The 17364-nt window shown below is 43.8% G+C and overlaps 1 protein-coding gene across 2 annotated transcripts in view; it reads left to right on the top strand.

Moving 5' to 3' along the window:
* Nucleotides 1-17364, top strand: part of OXSR1 (oxidative stress responsive kinase 1) — a 105029-nt gene that overhangs the window by 13586 nt on the left and 74079 nt on the right. For both annotated transcript variants that reach the window (XM_072598988.1, XM_072598989.1), the window contains exons 2-3: nt 99-211; nt 5261-5369. In XM_072598988.1, coding sequence (XP_072455089.1) covers nt 99-211; nt 5261-5369 — 222 coding nt within the window. The remainder of the gene's footprint in view (nt 1-98; nt 212-5260; nt 5370-17364) is intronic.

Below are 17364 nucleotides of genomic sequence, written 5' to 3'. Positions count from 1 at the left end.
GCATGGTCTTCTTTGGCAATGAAGGATGAACACACTGAATATTAACTTCCAGAATTCTCATCCTTTCTTTAACCACCTCTTTCTTACTGCTTTTTCAGGAAGTGGAGCAACTGCGGTGGTCCAAGCTGCGTACTGTATCCCCAAGAAGGAGAAAGTGGCGATCAAACGGATAAACCTTGAAAAATGTCAGACCAGCATGGATGAGCTCCTGGTACACACGACTGAGTTTGCTAGCCTGGGAACCTAGCAGAGGCAGTAAAGTGGGGCTAGAAAGAAATTGGAAGCTTTGTTTGTTTGTTTCTCAGTGATGTGGGCTTTAACTCTTTTGTTTCATAATAGGATCTCTCAGGTGTCAGCAGGCCATGGCCCATTAGCCAGTTTTCATTGGCATGTCAATTGCTTGGTGATGCCATGCTCGCTTTCTCTGTACTTAGAAAGGCAGCAGCTGCAGCTGTCACTATCAGCAGCTGGCTTGGCTTTCCTTTCCTTTTGAAAGGTGGTAACAGCATGTGATCAGCCTTTTTGGAGCTGATCTCCCTGCTTCACTCCCCTCCAAAAACCCTTGAGGGAGGACATCCTCAAAAGTAGAGACATACTCAAAAGCACAGGGTAAAAAAAGGGCACTTGTTTAGATTTTTGGTCAGCACTGTGCTCTGGGCAGCTTTGCCATCAATAGAGAGAAAAAATTGTGCTCCATTTGTATTGGTCTTAAAGATTTCATCCTATTCCATTTTGATCAATATAAACCATTTAGCCTCCAAAAAAGTTTTATATATATAATTCTCTTAGCTGCTGCTTCGAATGCCCTAAATTTATAGCATTAATACTGATACTTCATTTAGTCTCTCCAGTTTCAAGTAACAACAGCTAAAATTTGTTTTCAGTAATTGTAATAATAAGAATTATTTTAATGTGCTGGCATTTACATTTATATGGTGCCTACAAAGTGCCAGACACTGGGTTAAACATTTTACAAATAAATATCTCATTTGATCCTCACCACAACCTGTGAAGTAGTTGCTATTATTATTATTATTATAAACCCCCTTTTACAGTTGAGAAAACTGAGGCAACAGGTTAAGTGACTTGCCCGAAGTGACACAGCTAGGCTGGATTTGAACTCAGGTCTTTAGTCTGTACCACCTAGATGCCTATGAATACATTCATTTTTAATAGATTAAGGAGAAGGAAAGTTGAGAACCCACTAGGTGCCATCATATGTTTGTTTTACTGATGAACTGAACTTGGAGAGCTGTGGCTTGGAGATGTTCATCGTCACTGGTCTTCTCTTCAACCTGGCAGTCCCATGCTTAGCAGTGGGAAAGAAGGAGATTGGAAACAGCCAAAGTTAATGAGGTGGGAGGTGCTGAGTTGAGGGCTCTGGAGTTTTTGTAGTCAGCCGTGGCTGCTTAAGGGGGGAAATTGACCACCTTGCAAGAGAACTTACTCTAATCTTGAGAAAGAAGTTTTTCTGTACCATTCGGCATCAGCCGGCAGCTTCTTTTACCACCCTCTGGAATGGAGCAGAGAGCTCTGAATCCTTCGGCTAGGACTTCCTAAATGCTCTTTCATGGCTTTCGTTCTTCCCTAACCCTTCTATTTTCCATCTCTACAATCTCTGCTTTTCTCCACCCTTGTGTGCCTGCAGGACTGGAGGCACACCACCCAGTGGGCTGCTGAACAAAAGCAGGGAACACAAAACCCAATGAGAATCAAGCAATTTAACCTTCTACCATCAGACCAGTTCCTTCCTGACTTTTGGTCCTTTGTATCCCCCAAATAGCTTTGAAGAAACTTGATTCTAAGGAATGCCTTCTGGAAGCAGGAGGAGAGAGGAGTACCTTGGAGAGTATAGGTGATGTAAAAACAAAGATATCAACAAAAATTTATTTCTAAAACAAAATCCCAGACTTTGTTGCTGTCTCTGCATTCATCACCACCCTAGGCTTTTTCAGGACTCTAAGAATCCTGTTACCATTTTGTCTTTTCTCCATATCTTACACCTCCCCTCTGGCAGCTAGGTGGTACAGTGGATAGAGCACCAGTGCAGGAGTCAGGAGGACCTGAGTTCAAATCTCACCTCAGACATTTGACATTCACTAGCTGTGTAACCTTGGGCAAGTCACTTAACGCCAATTGCCTCCTCCTGGGTCATCTCCAGTCATCCTGATGAATATCTGGTCACTGGATTCAGATGGCTCTGGAGGAGAAGTGAGGCTGGTGACCTCACACAGTCCTCCCTCACTCAAAACAAAGTCAAGTGCGAGTCGTGTCATCATTTCTCTGATGGCATGGTCTTCTTCAGCAACAGTGGATGAACACATACACCTACCCTCTACCCCCAAGGAAAATCAACAAAATAGATAGCTTGGCCAGAGAGTGCAGGCAGCATTCTGATCCCAGACAGAGGAAGGAAGGAGCTTGGCCATTACAGTCATTCAAAATTTGGTGTTCTTGGGTGTTTTCATTCCATTATCGTAGACTTTGTGTATGTTACTGTTTTGGTTACATTACACTGTGCCTCAATTTATATAATTCTTCTCATGTTTCTCTGAATTCTTCAGTCAGCAGCCATTTATTAAGTGCCTGCTAAGCCCTCTGTTAAGTGCTAGGGATACAAAGAAAGGCAGGAACACAATAGTCCCTGCCCCTCAAGGAGCTTACCATCTAGTTGGGGGGAAGAGAGAGGAAAGGCAGCATGCAAGGAATCACGTATAAATGGGAGAAGTTGGAGATAATCTCGGAGGGAAGGCACTAACATTACAGACAAGACTTCTTGTAGAAGACTGAATTTTAGCTAAGCCTTGAAATAAGTTGGAGAAAATAGGAGGCAGAGATAAAGGAGAGGATTTCAGGCTTGGGAGCCTGCCAGTGAAAATACCTGGAGTAGAAGATGGAAGAGTCCTCTAGGATGCCAGAGTAGTCGAATGGAGAGGGGAAGTGAGGTGTGAGGAGCAGACAGTGGGTGAAGGCCTCTAAAAGCCAAACAGACCACTTCCCATTGGATCTGAGAGAATGAGAGCATTGTCTCATATCTGCATACTGCAGTTTATTTGGCCATTTCCCAATAGTTAGACCCCCAACGTTGTTTCCAGTTCCAGGCCTGTTAGCAGGATTTTGGTAAGTATGAGAGTAGCTTACTTACTGGAAGGGTAGAAATCATGGGGTTTTTGTGTTTGTTGGTTCACTTTTCTTGACTAATCCTGAATGATTTTCTAGACTGGCTGGATGAATTCAGAGCTCCATAGCAGGGAATTAGCCTGCCCTCCCACAGCCCCTCAGCGCCACGTCCATTTGTTGTCATCTTTACGTTTGCTGGTTGTTTTAGTCAGCATGTTATTTATTTGTGATGTACAATTTTTATTTTCCACATGGTCCTTGATGGTTTGCATTTCTTCTTTTGAAAACTGTTCCTTTCCTCTAATGATACTCACCTATCAGGGAATGTCTGTTGGAATTAGGTTTTTTGCAGAAGTATTTGATTTTGATCTATCCACTTCCTCACTTATGTTAGCTACATGAATTTTGTGTGTGCAAAAGCTTTTTCATTTTTATGTAGTCAAAAAGGTCTGATTTTGGGCTCAATTTTTCTCTTGCCCTTTTTAAAGTTAAGAATTTCCCTCAGTCGCTATGAAAGATGCTGACGTTTTCAGAGAAGCTGCTACTCTTGTTTACTCATTGGTAGTTCCCTTCCCTTGCTTCCTCCTTTACAATCAGAATTTGTTGATGGGTTCTCTCTGCATCCACATGGGCCTCTCCAGTATTTCACCTTTTCTTCCTCTTTTCAGTATGTGCTTGTGTCTTCATTCTTGGGTACTCAGTATCTCTCTTGTTTTGATCTCCTCCAGCTGAATATTAAGTTCTTGGATCCAGTCTCAGAACTCACTGAAATTTGTACTCCACAGATCTCAGTTGGGTCAGCTTTCCTTTCCATCTCTATCAGTGGATCAGTCAAAAGTCATTAATTAGGCAGCCGCTGTGTGTCAAGCTCCCTGCCCTCAGAGAGCTGGCATGCTTTTGGGGGGAGGGGAGGGAAGAAACACCTCCTTACTATGCTAGGTATGGTGCTGAGCAGTTTCACAGATATGTTCAGATACATACATAGAAAACATTTCTCTTATTTTTGTTTTTTTGATGTTTTTTTCATCTTTTTGAAGAAACTTTTAATTTCCACAGTAAGCTCAAAAGTAGATCTTTTTTCTAGCCTTTTTGCCTTCTCTGGAAGGAAATCAAGTCATGCCCTTTGGGCCTGTAGAGGTGCTCTCTGGTGCTAAAGGAAGCACGAGCTGCAAAGGCTCCTTCTTGCCCTTTGTCTTTGATTGAAGTGAGAGTCTTGGGCGTCAGTTGTTCTTTTCTGTTATTTTCCTGACAAATGATGTCTTGACCACATCTCCTGACTGAGCCAAGGCTTTGTCAGTGATAGGAGTGACTTGTTCTAGAGATCAGCTCTGTCCCTTGTTGCTCAAAGAGGAGGTGGCTTCATTAGTAGATTGTTGATCCTGAGCCAGAGGCACCCTGCAGATCTCTCAGGGGATTTGAAATGGCAGTTGGGGAACTTCGTTAACCTTCTCATTTCTCATTGAAGTCTCTAGATATTTCTCTTCATCATCATCCCAAGATCTTGGTTAGGGATGGACCCAGAATTGTTTAGACTTAGGGAGCCAACAGTTTGATCTAAAAGAATTATCTGGTCATGTAATTATAATTGCTCCTTAAATAACATGGCCTTTCATTATGTTTTATTAATATTTCATAACCAGGAAAAAACTGTTAAATTTCTCTTTTTAAAATTTCATTCTAGAGAAGGAGCTTATTAAAGTCATGTAGATTTTTTTCTTTTTGTTTTTACTTTTTTGGAGAGAAAATGGACTGGAAGTGGTCTCTCCACAAAATGAGGGATGGCTTGTTCAGACTCTTCTTGTGTGTGAGGCTGGATGGTTTGTTGAGGTCCCTTTAAAATTATGTAAGTCTTGATAAAGTTCCATAAAAAATAGGGTAGCAAAACTTCAATGTAATCTGGGGCACTATGGAAGACTTCATGGAAGATCTCTACTTTGGAAGGAAGCAGCCTTCAGAAAGGTATGGAAGGAGTGTGTTCCTAGTGAGGTGGCCCATCTTCACGGGTGAGACAAGGTCAAGGAGAGACTGGTCACCCAGCCCAGCTGCAGTGCTGATTTAGGGAGTGAGTGGAAGCAGAGAATCTTGGTTGCTGATCTTAGCCATTCGTACCTTACCGCTCACTTTGTTTTTCCTTTTACAGAAAGAAATTCAAGCCATGAGCCAGTGCCATCATCCTAACATTGTATCTTACTACACGTCCTTTGTGGTGAAAGATGAGCTTTGGCTAGTGATGAGGCTGCTGAGCGGAGGTAAGGATGGCTCATATTGGTGTGATTTCAGTTGTTTTTTAAATGTTACCAGGTTATTTGTGATGAGATGAATGCATTAGAAAATACTTTTTTTTCTGGGGGCTAACCCTTCTTTTATTACATGCATACTTATTGTTTACTATTTGAGCCCCTTTGGTGTGTCAGGTAATTACTGCGTAGTGCATATCGGTGGCATCGTTCTTCTCCCATAGGGACTTGGGCTTTAAGGCAGTATGTCTCCGGTGTGGCTCCAGTCGAATTTGTGGGGATTGAGGAGACAGGCCCAATGGAAGTACAGTTAGTTAGGTGGTTGGTTAAACAGCCCCGAGGTGCTGCCTCAGATCAGTCGGTCTGGGACATCTCACACAGGGCCCTGTTCTAGGGTACTGCTCTGCCATCTTTGTCAATACCCTGGAATGAAAGCAGAGATTCACGGCAGCAAATCTCTGGTAAGGGCCTGCTGGTTTAAGGTCATGTAGGAAGCACTGGCTTGCCTGCTTATCCAATCTACAAGTACCCTGAAGGTATGACCCAATATGGATCTTTCTAAGAATGAGCTATACACATTGAAGATATACTTTATAAAAATATTAAAAGGGAGCAGACTTTCCCAAATGATCATTCATAGCAGATAATATCTTTGCAGTTGCAGATTTCACTTAAGGTGTAGAAAACACAAGCTCAGGTTTTTGTTTGCTGTTTTATTTTAAAAAGTGTTACAGGTTAGAGTGGATTCCCTCTGATAAAATGAGGGATGAATGCAAAGCCCTACACCTGCTTCCCAAAATAAGCTGCCAAGTATACGACGAGGGAGGTATGATAGTGGACTGAAAATGCATTCTAAATGGCCAGCAGGACGAAAACACAAACCACTTGTATGGACCTATGGAGGTGCCAACGGTCCTGCTGTAGTAGGCCCCCTGGCCTGGTCAGAATACAGTTTAGAGCATTACATTTGGGGAACGCCTTTGAGAAGGGAGAATGCATCCAGTGTCATAGCACAACAAGGGAAATTCTCCAAACTATGTAATAAGTCAATTGACGGATCAACTGACGGAAAGTGGATGTTTAGCTCAAAGGAGGTAAGATTCCAAGAGGTTGTGACAAGCATCTTTGGAAAGGCTGGTGTGTAGAAAAGGCCTTACCCTTATTCTGCTTGACCTGAGAGATGGCGCTGAGGCAGATTCCAGTACAGAAACGACCTTTCTAAGACTCTGTGTTGGCCCAAAGCAAAGTTTACCTCATTGACAGCGGAAGTCCTCACTCCCAGAAGGAATGGCCTCTTGTCATGGATCTTTTTTGAGGGGATTGCTGTTTATGGATGTGTTGGGCCAGATGTTTCAGCTCAAACTCTTGATTCTCTAGACGTCTCACCTCAAAGAAATTGAGTTAGAGAAAAGCATGTGGAACAACATCAAGTCTGAGCAGGAGAGATCCTGTATGTTAAAGATAGCTCACTCACCACCCAGCAGTTAAATGACCCTCTCAACATTAATGCAGGCTTCTGGTCTCTCTCATCTACCTTTAGGCAGATTAACAGCAAAGTAGGAAAAGAATCTATCTCAGTGAAGTCTTGGGAGATCATTATTCTGGTCTAAATGTATAAAAGGGGAAATGCTGCTTTTTTTGTATTATCTAAGCACTATACAGATGTGGGGGCAATAGTTATTTCTTAAAATAGACTTTGGTGTTGAGAACATCAAACAAGGTCCTCATCGGGAGAGAACATTGATGGTGACAAGAGTGAGGTAGGAAGACTTGGTTGGGGGAATCCCCTGTCCCAGTGTTCGGAACTCCTCTCTGCCATGACATTCCTTATCTACTGCTAAGGGCAGATAGCCTACCGAGTTAGGCCTAACGGAAGTGCCAATTTTATGGCTTTAGCTAAGGAGCTGCTAAGAATTTTTATTTATTAGATACTAAAAAAATATGTTCTGACCTGTCTGACTAAGTTCTGAGAGGCTCAATGTCAGACTGACCACAGACTTGTGAAATTTTTGGTCAGAGCCCCTGATTCAGACCATTTGTTGAAGCTTGAAGATTGCTGCAGTCTGTGTCAGTGGAGGGGATCATCATTGAGATCAGGACATCCTTGAGATGCTGATATGTCTCAAATAGAAGCCGTACTGGAGGCACTGTTGCCTGAGCAGGAAGTGTCGGATAAGGCCATTTTATGTAGTGTGGATGCTAGTAACATGGCAAGTGCAAGGTAGGGTGGGGGCATCTGTAGGCAGTGAAGAAGCAAAGAGTTAAATGGACTCTGGTCTATATTTGCACCCTTCTGTATTCAGATATACATTTCTTGTACACTCTGCTTAGGTTATTTTAGTTAATGGAATTCAGTTCTGTAAACATGGTCAGTGAATTGGCTGAGAGGTTTTCTGTGTGTGTCATTTGCCTCCTTGTGACATGGCTGTAACTCAGAGTTCTCAAAGTCTGTGCCAACAGAATGTAAGCGTTGTCAGGTTCTACCAAGCTGGAAGGCTTTTGAGGGTAGGTGGATCTGCTGCCAGACTGGGCTGGTAACTGCGTCTCAGCAGCAGCATATTTTGACCTCTGAGTGATGAATCCTTGGTTTGTGGCAACCCAAGGAACCCATATAAAAATATGAAAAAATGGCCCTCGGTCCTTTATGTGACAGTAAGCTGAAGGTAGAATCACTTTTTTAGGTAGGTTCAAGAATCTTTGTTACTATGCAGTGAGAGATTATTCCCCTGACCATCTGCTTTCTGAGGATGGTAGGGGGCTAGCTCATTTGACTTAAGTGTTGGTAAGGTGATCAGACCAATTAGTTTCACCCAGAGAGCTATATACCCTGTGCCCCTGATTCTAGGCCAGCCCATTTTGGGGAAGCACCTGAGGAGGGCCAGGTGAGAAAGTGTAGGTGACTCAGAGCTGTAGGGGAGACTATTGCTGGAAAAACACTCTGTAACCAGTATCTCTGCCAGGCTGTTTGTTCACACTGTGGCCTCAGTAGTCTTCCTAAGGTACAGACAGATCTGATCAGATATTGAGGGGCTTAAAAACCTTGTATGCCCTCTGTTTTTTATGTGTTCTTTCTGTTCTCATCTTTCTTAGCCTTTTCTAAGAATAATCTGTACACATTGAGGACATACGTTATGAAAATATTAAAAGGGAGCAGACTTTCCCAAATGATCATTCATAGCAGATAATGTTTTTGCAGTTGCAGATTTCACTTAAGTTGTAGAAAACACAAGCTCAAGTTGTTTTGTTTGCTGTTTTATTTTTAAAAATTTTTTTGACAGAGTTATGCAAAATGTAGCATCAAGGCTAATGAAATAAACATAATGACCAGTCTTAGTCTTGGAGGACATAGGATGAAAAATATTTCTTTTCCTTCCAACATCTGTCCTCCTCAAGCCTCCAGTAGTACCCCTCACCTTCTCATCTCACAACCCAAGCCGTCATCCCCCATCACCCTTTTCCTTCACTCAATTTTTTGGTCACTTAGTGGCTCTTCTCCTGCCCAGGAACATGCCCTTTCTTACTCATCCCCTCAACCCCACCCTTGCCAGCAGATTTGCCTCTCCTATCATCCCTTCACTGGGGCCTAATCTTCGGTCTCTCCCTATTTCCTGGTTACTTCCTTACTTCCTAAAATCTTGCCCAAATTCTCCTTCATCAAACACTTCAACTGAGGAGCTGATGCAATTGGTGGCTTTGTTTATTTATTCAAGTTTAGAATCTACTCCTAGATGGAGAGAAAGCTTCCTTTTCCTTTCTGGTGCCTAATAGTGTCCTAATCGGTCGGTGTTCCCCAGTGCTAGATTGTAAGATTTTCTACCAACTTGTGTTTTCTTTTGTGACACACTATTTGTCTTGTGATTTTGTTTGTTTTTTCTCTTTTCATGTATTAGAACAAGGATATGGGCAGTTGTGTGTGTGTGTGTGTGTGTGTGTGTGTGTGTGTGTGTGTGTGTGTGTGTTTCAACTAAGTGGTTTAGGCTAGTAAAAGGGGTAATATTGGAGTCTTAGGGAAGGCTGGAGGGCAAGGCCAGGGTAGTGTTCTTTTTGGTAGGACAGTGTTTGGGAAGGAATTAGGGTTCAATACCGGGGGCTCATCAGAAGACTGTTTAGGGTGCAGTTTACACTTGGTGATAGGGTACTGCAGGGGTGTCTCCATGTTCAGGGGTCTTTTCTATCGGACAGTAGCGAAGAGTAAAGGGACAAGATTCTGTTTCCTCTGTTACCCAAGGAAGGGCCTGTGTGCTGGAGAGTGAGAAGGGGGAAGCAGATCATAGAAGAGAGCGTCATTTAGTCTCTCTTGGTAGCTTCAGAGTCTGGGAAGTCTCTTCTCTACCCCCCAGGATCCCTGTTTTATAATATGTTCTATTGATCTGTTTACAATTGGTGGAGAATTCTGAAACCAAGAGGAAGTCTTTGGGTCAGCCAGCATTTTCAGAAACTTTTCCCTAAGTGGTTTCATCTCTGTTTTTCCAAGTCTGTAGTTTCCATCTCCTGTTGGGTCTTAGGAACGAGGACTCCTCCATTAGTCATTTTGCTTAGTAGGAAAGATAAAGTTATACCCAGTATGCCAAGAGATTGGGATAAAGCTTTTCATAGCAAGATGCTTAATTTGCCAGTAATGGAATTAACTTAGTTAGTGATAGTTTTGGGAAGCAAAGGCTGCTTTAAAAATACTCCCTTTATTCATGTTTGTAGGGCAAAAGCCTGGTTAGTTTTAAATGACTAGACTTTTTAGGAGATATTTATTGCCATCTGTTTCTTGTGTAACTGAGAGAATGTTCATGTACCGGGTTGCGTTGGTGTTCTTTACACGCAGTAGACAGTGGATTCAAGTACGTTCAGCTTGGGGCATGGCCATCAGACTGGTTTTGAAATGTTATTTTCAACATGGAGGCAGTGATGGGTTTTGGGTAATGGCAGCACACTGAGTGATTGTCAGGGCCTCTGTTGAGATGCCTGAGAGGAAATAAGGATGGGGTGTGTTTGATTTTTGCCTGCACGACGTGGTTGTTTATTTTCTCTGGGGTGCTTTTCTGGTAACTGAGTCCTGAAACCTTCCCTGTCTTCTGTGTAGCACCTTATTCATCCTTTCTGAGTACTTGGTAGATATAGCTTGTTAGAACCAATTAAAGGATTTGATAAAGTCCATGGAGGAAGCTGGCTGTCACTTTAGTTAGGACAAGGGTGAGAATGTCAGTCCCAGCCCTAGGCTTCCATCCCTGCTCCAACACTTCCTGGCGTTGAGCTGAGGCCAGTCAGTTTCCTGCCCTTTGAGCCTGCTTCCATGTCTCAGTATTGGAAATAATAATTCCATTTCCCATGTCCCTCAAGTTGTAGCAAGGACAGAAGGAAGGGATGTATGAAAAGGGCCTTGCAGATGCTTAAAAGGGTGATGCAGCAGAGGTGAGAATCTTTCCAAAGAGAGCTCTTCTCTTCCTTTTGAGAGCATCCATCGCTTTCCACTGGACACATGGCTGCTTTGGAGAGGCCCTTTGGGTGGGTACTCTGGTTTCTCAGCTCCCTTCTGTGGCTTTTTCCAACTCGAGAAGTGTAGCTAAGAAACTTTCAGCCAAACGAAACTTTGACCTGGTTGTCTTGCCCACCTGACTGGTTAGCGTTGGTGAATTTTTACTGTAATTCCTCTTTTGAAAAGGGAGATATTATTGGGGTCCACCTTCCGAACGGCCTTTGTGCCGGAGTCCAAGGACACTCGGACACTCGCCCTCCTCTGTTGGAATGTCTCAGTGGTGGTTTTGACAAAGGCCATCTCAGGAGAACTAAAGCTCTCTCATCATTCTCTTTAGTTGCAGTTTGAGTCATTTAGGCTTGTTCTGGTTCTAGAACACAAGAGTACCACAAATGAGTTTCCTTTGGCTGAGGGTTTAGCCTTTCCGGCAGCATGTTACTTTATTTTTTCTAGGACTGCTAACTTTCCATAAAGCTCCAGGATTTAGGGTTACTGAGAGCTTTACCTGTCAAGATCTTGGGCTTCGGCTCAGTAAATTTATTTTACTTATTTTTTGGCCAGATCCAGGGTTAGCCATAAATAGCCAGTGATTTCTCTTATTGAAGCTTCCAGCTTGTATTAAGACCAGATTCTGGAGTTTGCCTGTATAAGCCATACAGAAGAAGCTCACATCTATAGTGTAAGTTTTAGCACTATAGGGCAGGGTTGTATAGTGGGGAGAGAGCTGACCTCAGAGTCAGGAAGCCCTGGCTTCCCCTGAAAGGCACTGGTGGGGTCATGTCCCCTCCTTAGTACCAGAAGGAGTAAAGAGGGCAGCAGCAGAAGCCTCAATGCAGGTGAGCCTAAATATTGGATATTTGTATGAGAGTGCAGTGGATTATGGGGTGACCTGGAGGTCAAGCAGAGGATTTGAAACTCAACTTCGTAGACAGTGTGGCACCACTTAGGATTTTTGGCAGAGTTGTATGAGCCGAGCCATAGCTGAACGTTACCCAGGCCGTGCTCTGAAGTTTGTGGGGCTGGCCTGGTCAGAGAAGGAAGGCCTACTTAGTCTGTGCTCCTTCCTCCCATGGCCAGAGGGAGGAGATGTGGAAAGGGCCACCTGGCATCTGAGGGGCTAGAGAGAAGGGGGTGGCAGACGTGACACCGAGAATTTGTACGTGATTAAATAGGTATGTCAGCAACAAATAATTAGGCCACAAAACGAAGGTGTAAAACTCTTGTTTTGAGTTTATGTTGCTAAAAGTTACATCTGGCTGGAGAAAGACAACCACACATGGAGTGCCATGACTAGACACCTGCCGTTGTTACTAGGGCCTATCTCCCTGAGTCTTAACTTCAGAGCCTGGCACACAAAGCCCAGCTTGTAATTGAGCCTAAATTGGAATGGAGGGGCCAAGAAAGGGGTACATTTATGGGTCAAAATAGTGAGCTTTTTTTTATTTTGCTAAATAGGTTCCTCTTTAATCTTGTTTCATTTTAGAGTGAATGAAAGTTTTCAGAAAATGGAAACTATTTTACTTGATTTATACGTACACGTGTGTGTGTGTATATATGTATGTATGTATTTGCTTGAGATATAAATGTGTATATCTGTATCAAGATAAGTAGTAATTTTGCTGTAAACAAATTTGACTTCTAATTTATCAATAGCACTTTCAAATAGCACTTAGCCAAAACAATTCAAAAGGGAAGAAGAGTTTCCTCATTTTATCCTCATCTTGGGAGGGAGTTCCTATAGGGAGAAAATCTTTGAGTGATCTGTTGGTTGGATAGATGAAACAACTTTGAGGAGATTGATTAATCTAATAATTTGGTAACATTTCAGTTAAGCTGTAATAACATAATGATAGCTTTGAAGTAATAGCTAACGTTTGTATGGTGCGTTACGATTTGTGAAACGCTTTACAGAAATCTTATTTGCTCCTCATAACAGTCCTGTGAAGTAGGTGCCCTTATTATTCCCATTTTGCAGATGAGGAAACTGAGGCACATAGGGGTCAAGTGGCTTGCCCAGAGTCACACAGCAAGTGTCTGAGGCTGGATTTGACCTCAGGTCTTTCTGACTCTAGACCCAGTGCTTTCTATAAACTACAACTTATTTTAGGCTACCCATAACCAGGGCACTCAGTGGTGTAATTGAAGCTTGAGCCCTCTTGAACTGAAAGCCAGATAATCATTTGCAAATTTTATTAGCTCCCAACTGTCATTAATGACATTTTTAATCAGTCATTTTAAAAATCTTGTTCTGCTGAAAGAGGGAAATAGCTGTTAGGTGTTAAAAGGTGAGTCTCTGCAACACAATCACAAAATCAGAGTTTCAAGGACCTTCCAAGGTCACAGAATTCCAGAAACTTAGTTCAGGGGTCTGTTTTGTTTCCATTTCCTGTACTGTGCTATTTCTGGGGGATGCTACAGTTCCTTTGACCATCTTCTTTCCCAAGAAAGGAGGTGCAGCAGGGTTTTTGCCAGTGCTGTGTCAGACTGGCCTAGCTGTGCCCTGTAGTTAAAAGAAAATTGCCAAATTGCTCTTGGCCAAGGGGGTCACAAAATGTACTTTAAAATAAGCTAATGAGTCTGAGCTTGAGTGTTTGTCCATCTCTCACCCCCCCAAAAGAGTTATGTTTGCAGTGACTTGCTAACCTTAGAAAAAGTGGAGTTCCTACTTTGCTCAACTGTTTCCCTCTTTTGCGCTCTGCTTGAAAACCTGATCAAGCCCAGAGCCTGGCATGTGCCACTTGAGTCTCCTCCATCCTTGCCATCCTCACCCCTAAACTTTCCCCCTTGCCCTTCTGTTCCTGTAACTCATCCCCTTTGGGCCAGATTTATCAAGAAGACAACTCTTCCTTCTCTTTCCATGGCTAAAATGCTGAAGGTTTTCTAGAGACGATGGTTATTGGCTGATCTTGTGTTGTATTAACTATTAGAAAGAAGATAAAATAATAATAATATGTAAATTTTTACAGAATGGTGTGAAATCTGTATCATTTGGGAAAAACAAAATATAATGCGGCTTTTCTAACCATTATATTCAAAGAATTTTCAAAAATGCTTCTTCTCTCTTAAGAGATGGCTGACCCTGGGCATAGATATGTAGCTAAGAGCAAGGCTTGTGTTCTCATTTGGACAAGCTCGTTGGGCAGCTTGTCATTTCCTTGGTGGTCTGTAGGTTAACCTGCACTGTGTGCTGTTTTCGGGGAAGGGGGAGCATCTGACTGTTGGGTAGTCTTATGACCTAAGGATTTGATGGACTTGTTTTAAGCAGTTAATCTGCTTCTGTGTGTAGCCTCATCCATCCTGGTCTTCCGGGTGATTTGGTGGTTGGCTTAGGAAGCTTGGAGCCATCTTGATTTAATAAAGCTGTGGTTGGCTATGGCTCCTCTTGGTTATTGACAGTCATTCTTAAGTACTGAAGGTTGACTTTGTGTCTACACCAGGTACTCCTTTATTTGCTCACCTTTAAGCCCCTACTACATCTAGAGCATTGTATGAGAGCTGTAAAAATTAGGAGTTATGATACACACAGATAAGTAAAATAGAGAGAAATTTCTCTCTGGTGCCTGGGGGCACCCACTCAGCTACCCCAAGGTGCAAAGTCATCTGTGGGTCCACATCCCCTAAACCCTACTTTTGACATTGTCACAGACGCAGTTGTCATTAACATGCAGAGGGTTAGTGTTAAAGGTTAGTGTAAAGCAAAGGCCTTTAATGAAGGAGAGTAAGGAGATGATCAACACGACATTGCCTCGTACGTTTTCACTCTCCCAGAAATATACCAAGTGGGAAGAGACAGTGGGTGGTGTGGTGGGCAGCATGCCAATCCTGGAGTCAGGGAAACCAGAGTCCATTTGTTAAGCATTCCCCAGGGGGATTCAAAGAAGGGCCAAAGGCAGCCCCCTGTCCTCAAGGGACTCACAGTCTAACATGGTGGGGGCGAGGGGGACTACAGACCAGCTAAGACAGGATAAAATGAAGCTAGTGTCCTAGGGGGAAGGCTTGAGAAGGGATGAAAAGATTGGAAGCGCTATTGTGGTGAGTGAGTCAAGGAATTGATTAGGGAGGTGGCTAAGGATTGCTGAGGCCTTGTTGAGATTTTATAATGTGCACTGGGTCCAGTCAGCCCTATTTCTCAATTTTTCTCTAGCTTTGTTTGGCAGCACCAAGAGTAGGAGTAGATGCTGTGGAGTCATCCAAGGCCAAGACTTGGCAGGGCAGAAGGGGTGATGAGATGATGGGTGACGAACTTGAGAGAAGACAGTGGAGAGTTGGACAGCTTCACCAAGGGCTGAGATGGGGAAGGGAGGACGGTGTGAAGAACAGGTTTAGGGGCTGCCAGGAGAGGTGGGATAATACCAGATCAGAGAACATGAAAATGGCACCCATGGGGTGATGGCAAGACTACGGGTATCCCCATCTCTGGTGTGGTGAGGTCAGGGGGTGGGGAGGAGAAAAAGAGTGTGAGTGAGAGGGTACTAACCTCACTGAGGACAGGAAGGAATGTCCTGGGGAGCTGTGGGCTGCAGCTGCCAGAATTGTGATTGGTTGATAATTAGGTATCAGATAAACCTGGAATGAGGGGGTGTTGCTGATTTGTGGTGGCTGAGGGAGGGCCTAAAGGAGGGCCCCACTGAGTGATAATGCCCCCCCTCTCCCCCCATGACCTGTCTCAGGTTGTGAGTGAAAGGGTGAGGCTGGGGCCTGAGGAGGGAGCTGAATTTCAGGGAGTAAGTACAAAAAAGAAAGGCAAAGATTTATTTTGTTACCTGTGGAACAGGCATTCCAGAATGAGGTATAGGGAAAGATAGGACTAAGGGAACCATTTGTGGGGAATGGAGAATGGAGTTTGAACTGTAGTAGCTAGGGGGTTGGGGGGAGGTCATGATGGGTGGGGGTATGTTAATCATTGAGGGATCCAGTTTGGGTAGATTCTCCTAGTTCACCCAGGTTTAGCCTCAGGGAGGAGGTGGTCCTGGCAGTTTTGGGGAAGAGGGATTGTGGAGCCAAGTAACTGCTGCAGAGTTGTAGAAGGCTGCCTGGATCTTGGTGGTCACTGTCCAGTGAGCTTCCTTCTCTGTAAAACGGGCACGATAATAGTGCTCATGTTGAAGGGTTGTTGTGAAGGTCAAGTGAGATTCTAGACAGATAGTGCTTTGCAAACCTTCACATGCTGTGGCCGTGAGAGCTGTTACGAGTAGAAATTCTTTTAGTAGCCATACATGGTGAGCACACATGGAGAACAAACATGGGCAGTGTGCCTTACACATGTGTTGGGCAGCATGCCTTACACATATGTGTCCAGCAGCTCCTGCCTTCTGGGCTCTCTGATGTCATCCATGGTTCTTCCTAGCCTTGTTTTCTGCTGTCCTGATCTCTTCACCTCCTCACTTCCAGCAGGTCCTGAGCTGAGCTCAGTCTCTTCTCTTGCTGTTTGCCCAGACCTCTCTAGATGTTGTTCACCTGCTCCCAGCTTCTGACTCAATTGAAATTGGATTTTTCTCCCTTAGGAGAAAAGTGGGTGTTACTCTCCTTTAGCTTAAAACCCATAGGCCTTTTCTTCCCTTAGGTCTTTTTGAAAAGGAAGATGCCCTTTCCTAGCAGCAGCACAAAGTCTGTGCTCTGCTTCTCCTTTCTGGTTCCTCCAAGCCTGGGCTGGAGGTCTCTTCTCTCTGTAGGTCCAGCTTCAGAAACCCTTTGGCACCAAGATCAGGACCCTTCTCATATCCTCTGGCTCAGTATTTTCTTCAGACTGAAGTCTTAATTTATGAGGAACACTCCTTATACTTGCCAGTTTGAATCTCTAATGGCTGTACTGCAAACTTGGTAGGGGTTATTTGACCAGTAATGAGCACACAGGGCAGGATTCAGGGTTCCTCAGTTTTCAGACCTCAACTCTCTTCAGATCTTTAATTGACCAACATATTTAAGCAGCTACTGAGTGCCAGGTCCTGTGTTCAGCAGTGGGACATACGAAGACCAACATCCCAGTCTGACTGTAGGGAACTTACTGGAGGGGCAATCAACATGAAAATGCTTCGTAATTCATGTGAAATAAGTATAATAACCCTGATGTCAGGAGTTGAGAGGAGGCACAGGTAACTGGGGGTTGATGCAGGGGGCAAATTGATTATCTGCTCTCCCTACTCAGCTGCATTTCTGACCCCTTCAGGTGCTGAGTCACTGCCAGGAAAGCCTGGGAAGGGCCTCAAGGTGTATATCCTTATGTTCTTTCGCAAGATATGGGCAAACCAGGTTCTCTGGGAGGGAGCTGATTAGCACCCACAATCATGAGGGCACAGAGGTGGGGCTGGGAAGACTTCAGGGAGGAGAATATGGGGAAGGGAGATGGGAAGGGAGATGGCAAGAGGCCACCCCCTTAGAGAGAATGATGGGGAGAACAGCAGGGGCTTGATGAAGAGGCCTTATCAGTCCATCCCCAAACATTCATTAAGCTCCTGCTGCCAAGTGCCAGGCACAAATAGCTGCTGGAACTACACTGTTAAAAATTAAACAGTCCTTGCCTCAGGGAACTTCTATTCTATT

This window comes from Notamacropus eugenii, chromosome 3, assembly GCF_028372415.1.
Source record: "Notamacropus eugenii isolate mMacEug1 chromosome 3, mMacEug1.pri_v2, whole genome shotgun sequence".
Taxonomy (NCBI): domain Eukaryota; kingdom Metazoa; phylum Chordata; class Mammalia; order Diprotodontia; family Macropodidae; genus Notamacropus; species Notamacropus eugenii.
The sequence above is the reverse complement of the archived record's forward strand: the minus strand, read 5'-3'. Positions and strand labels throughout refer to the sequence as shown.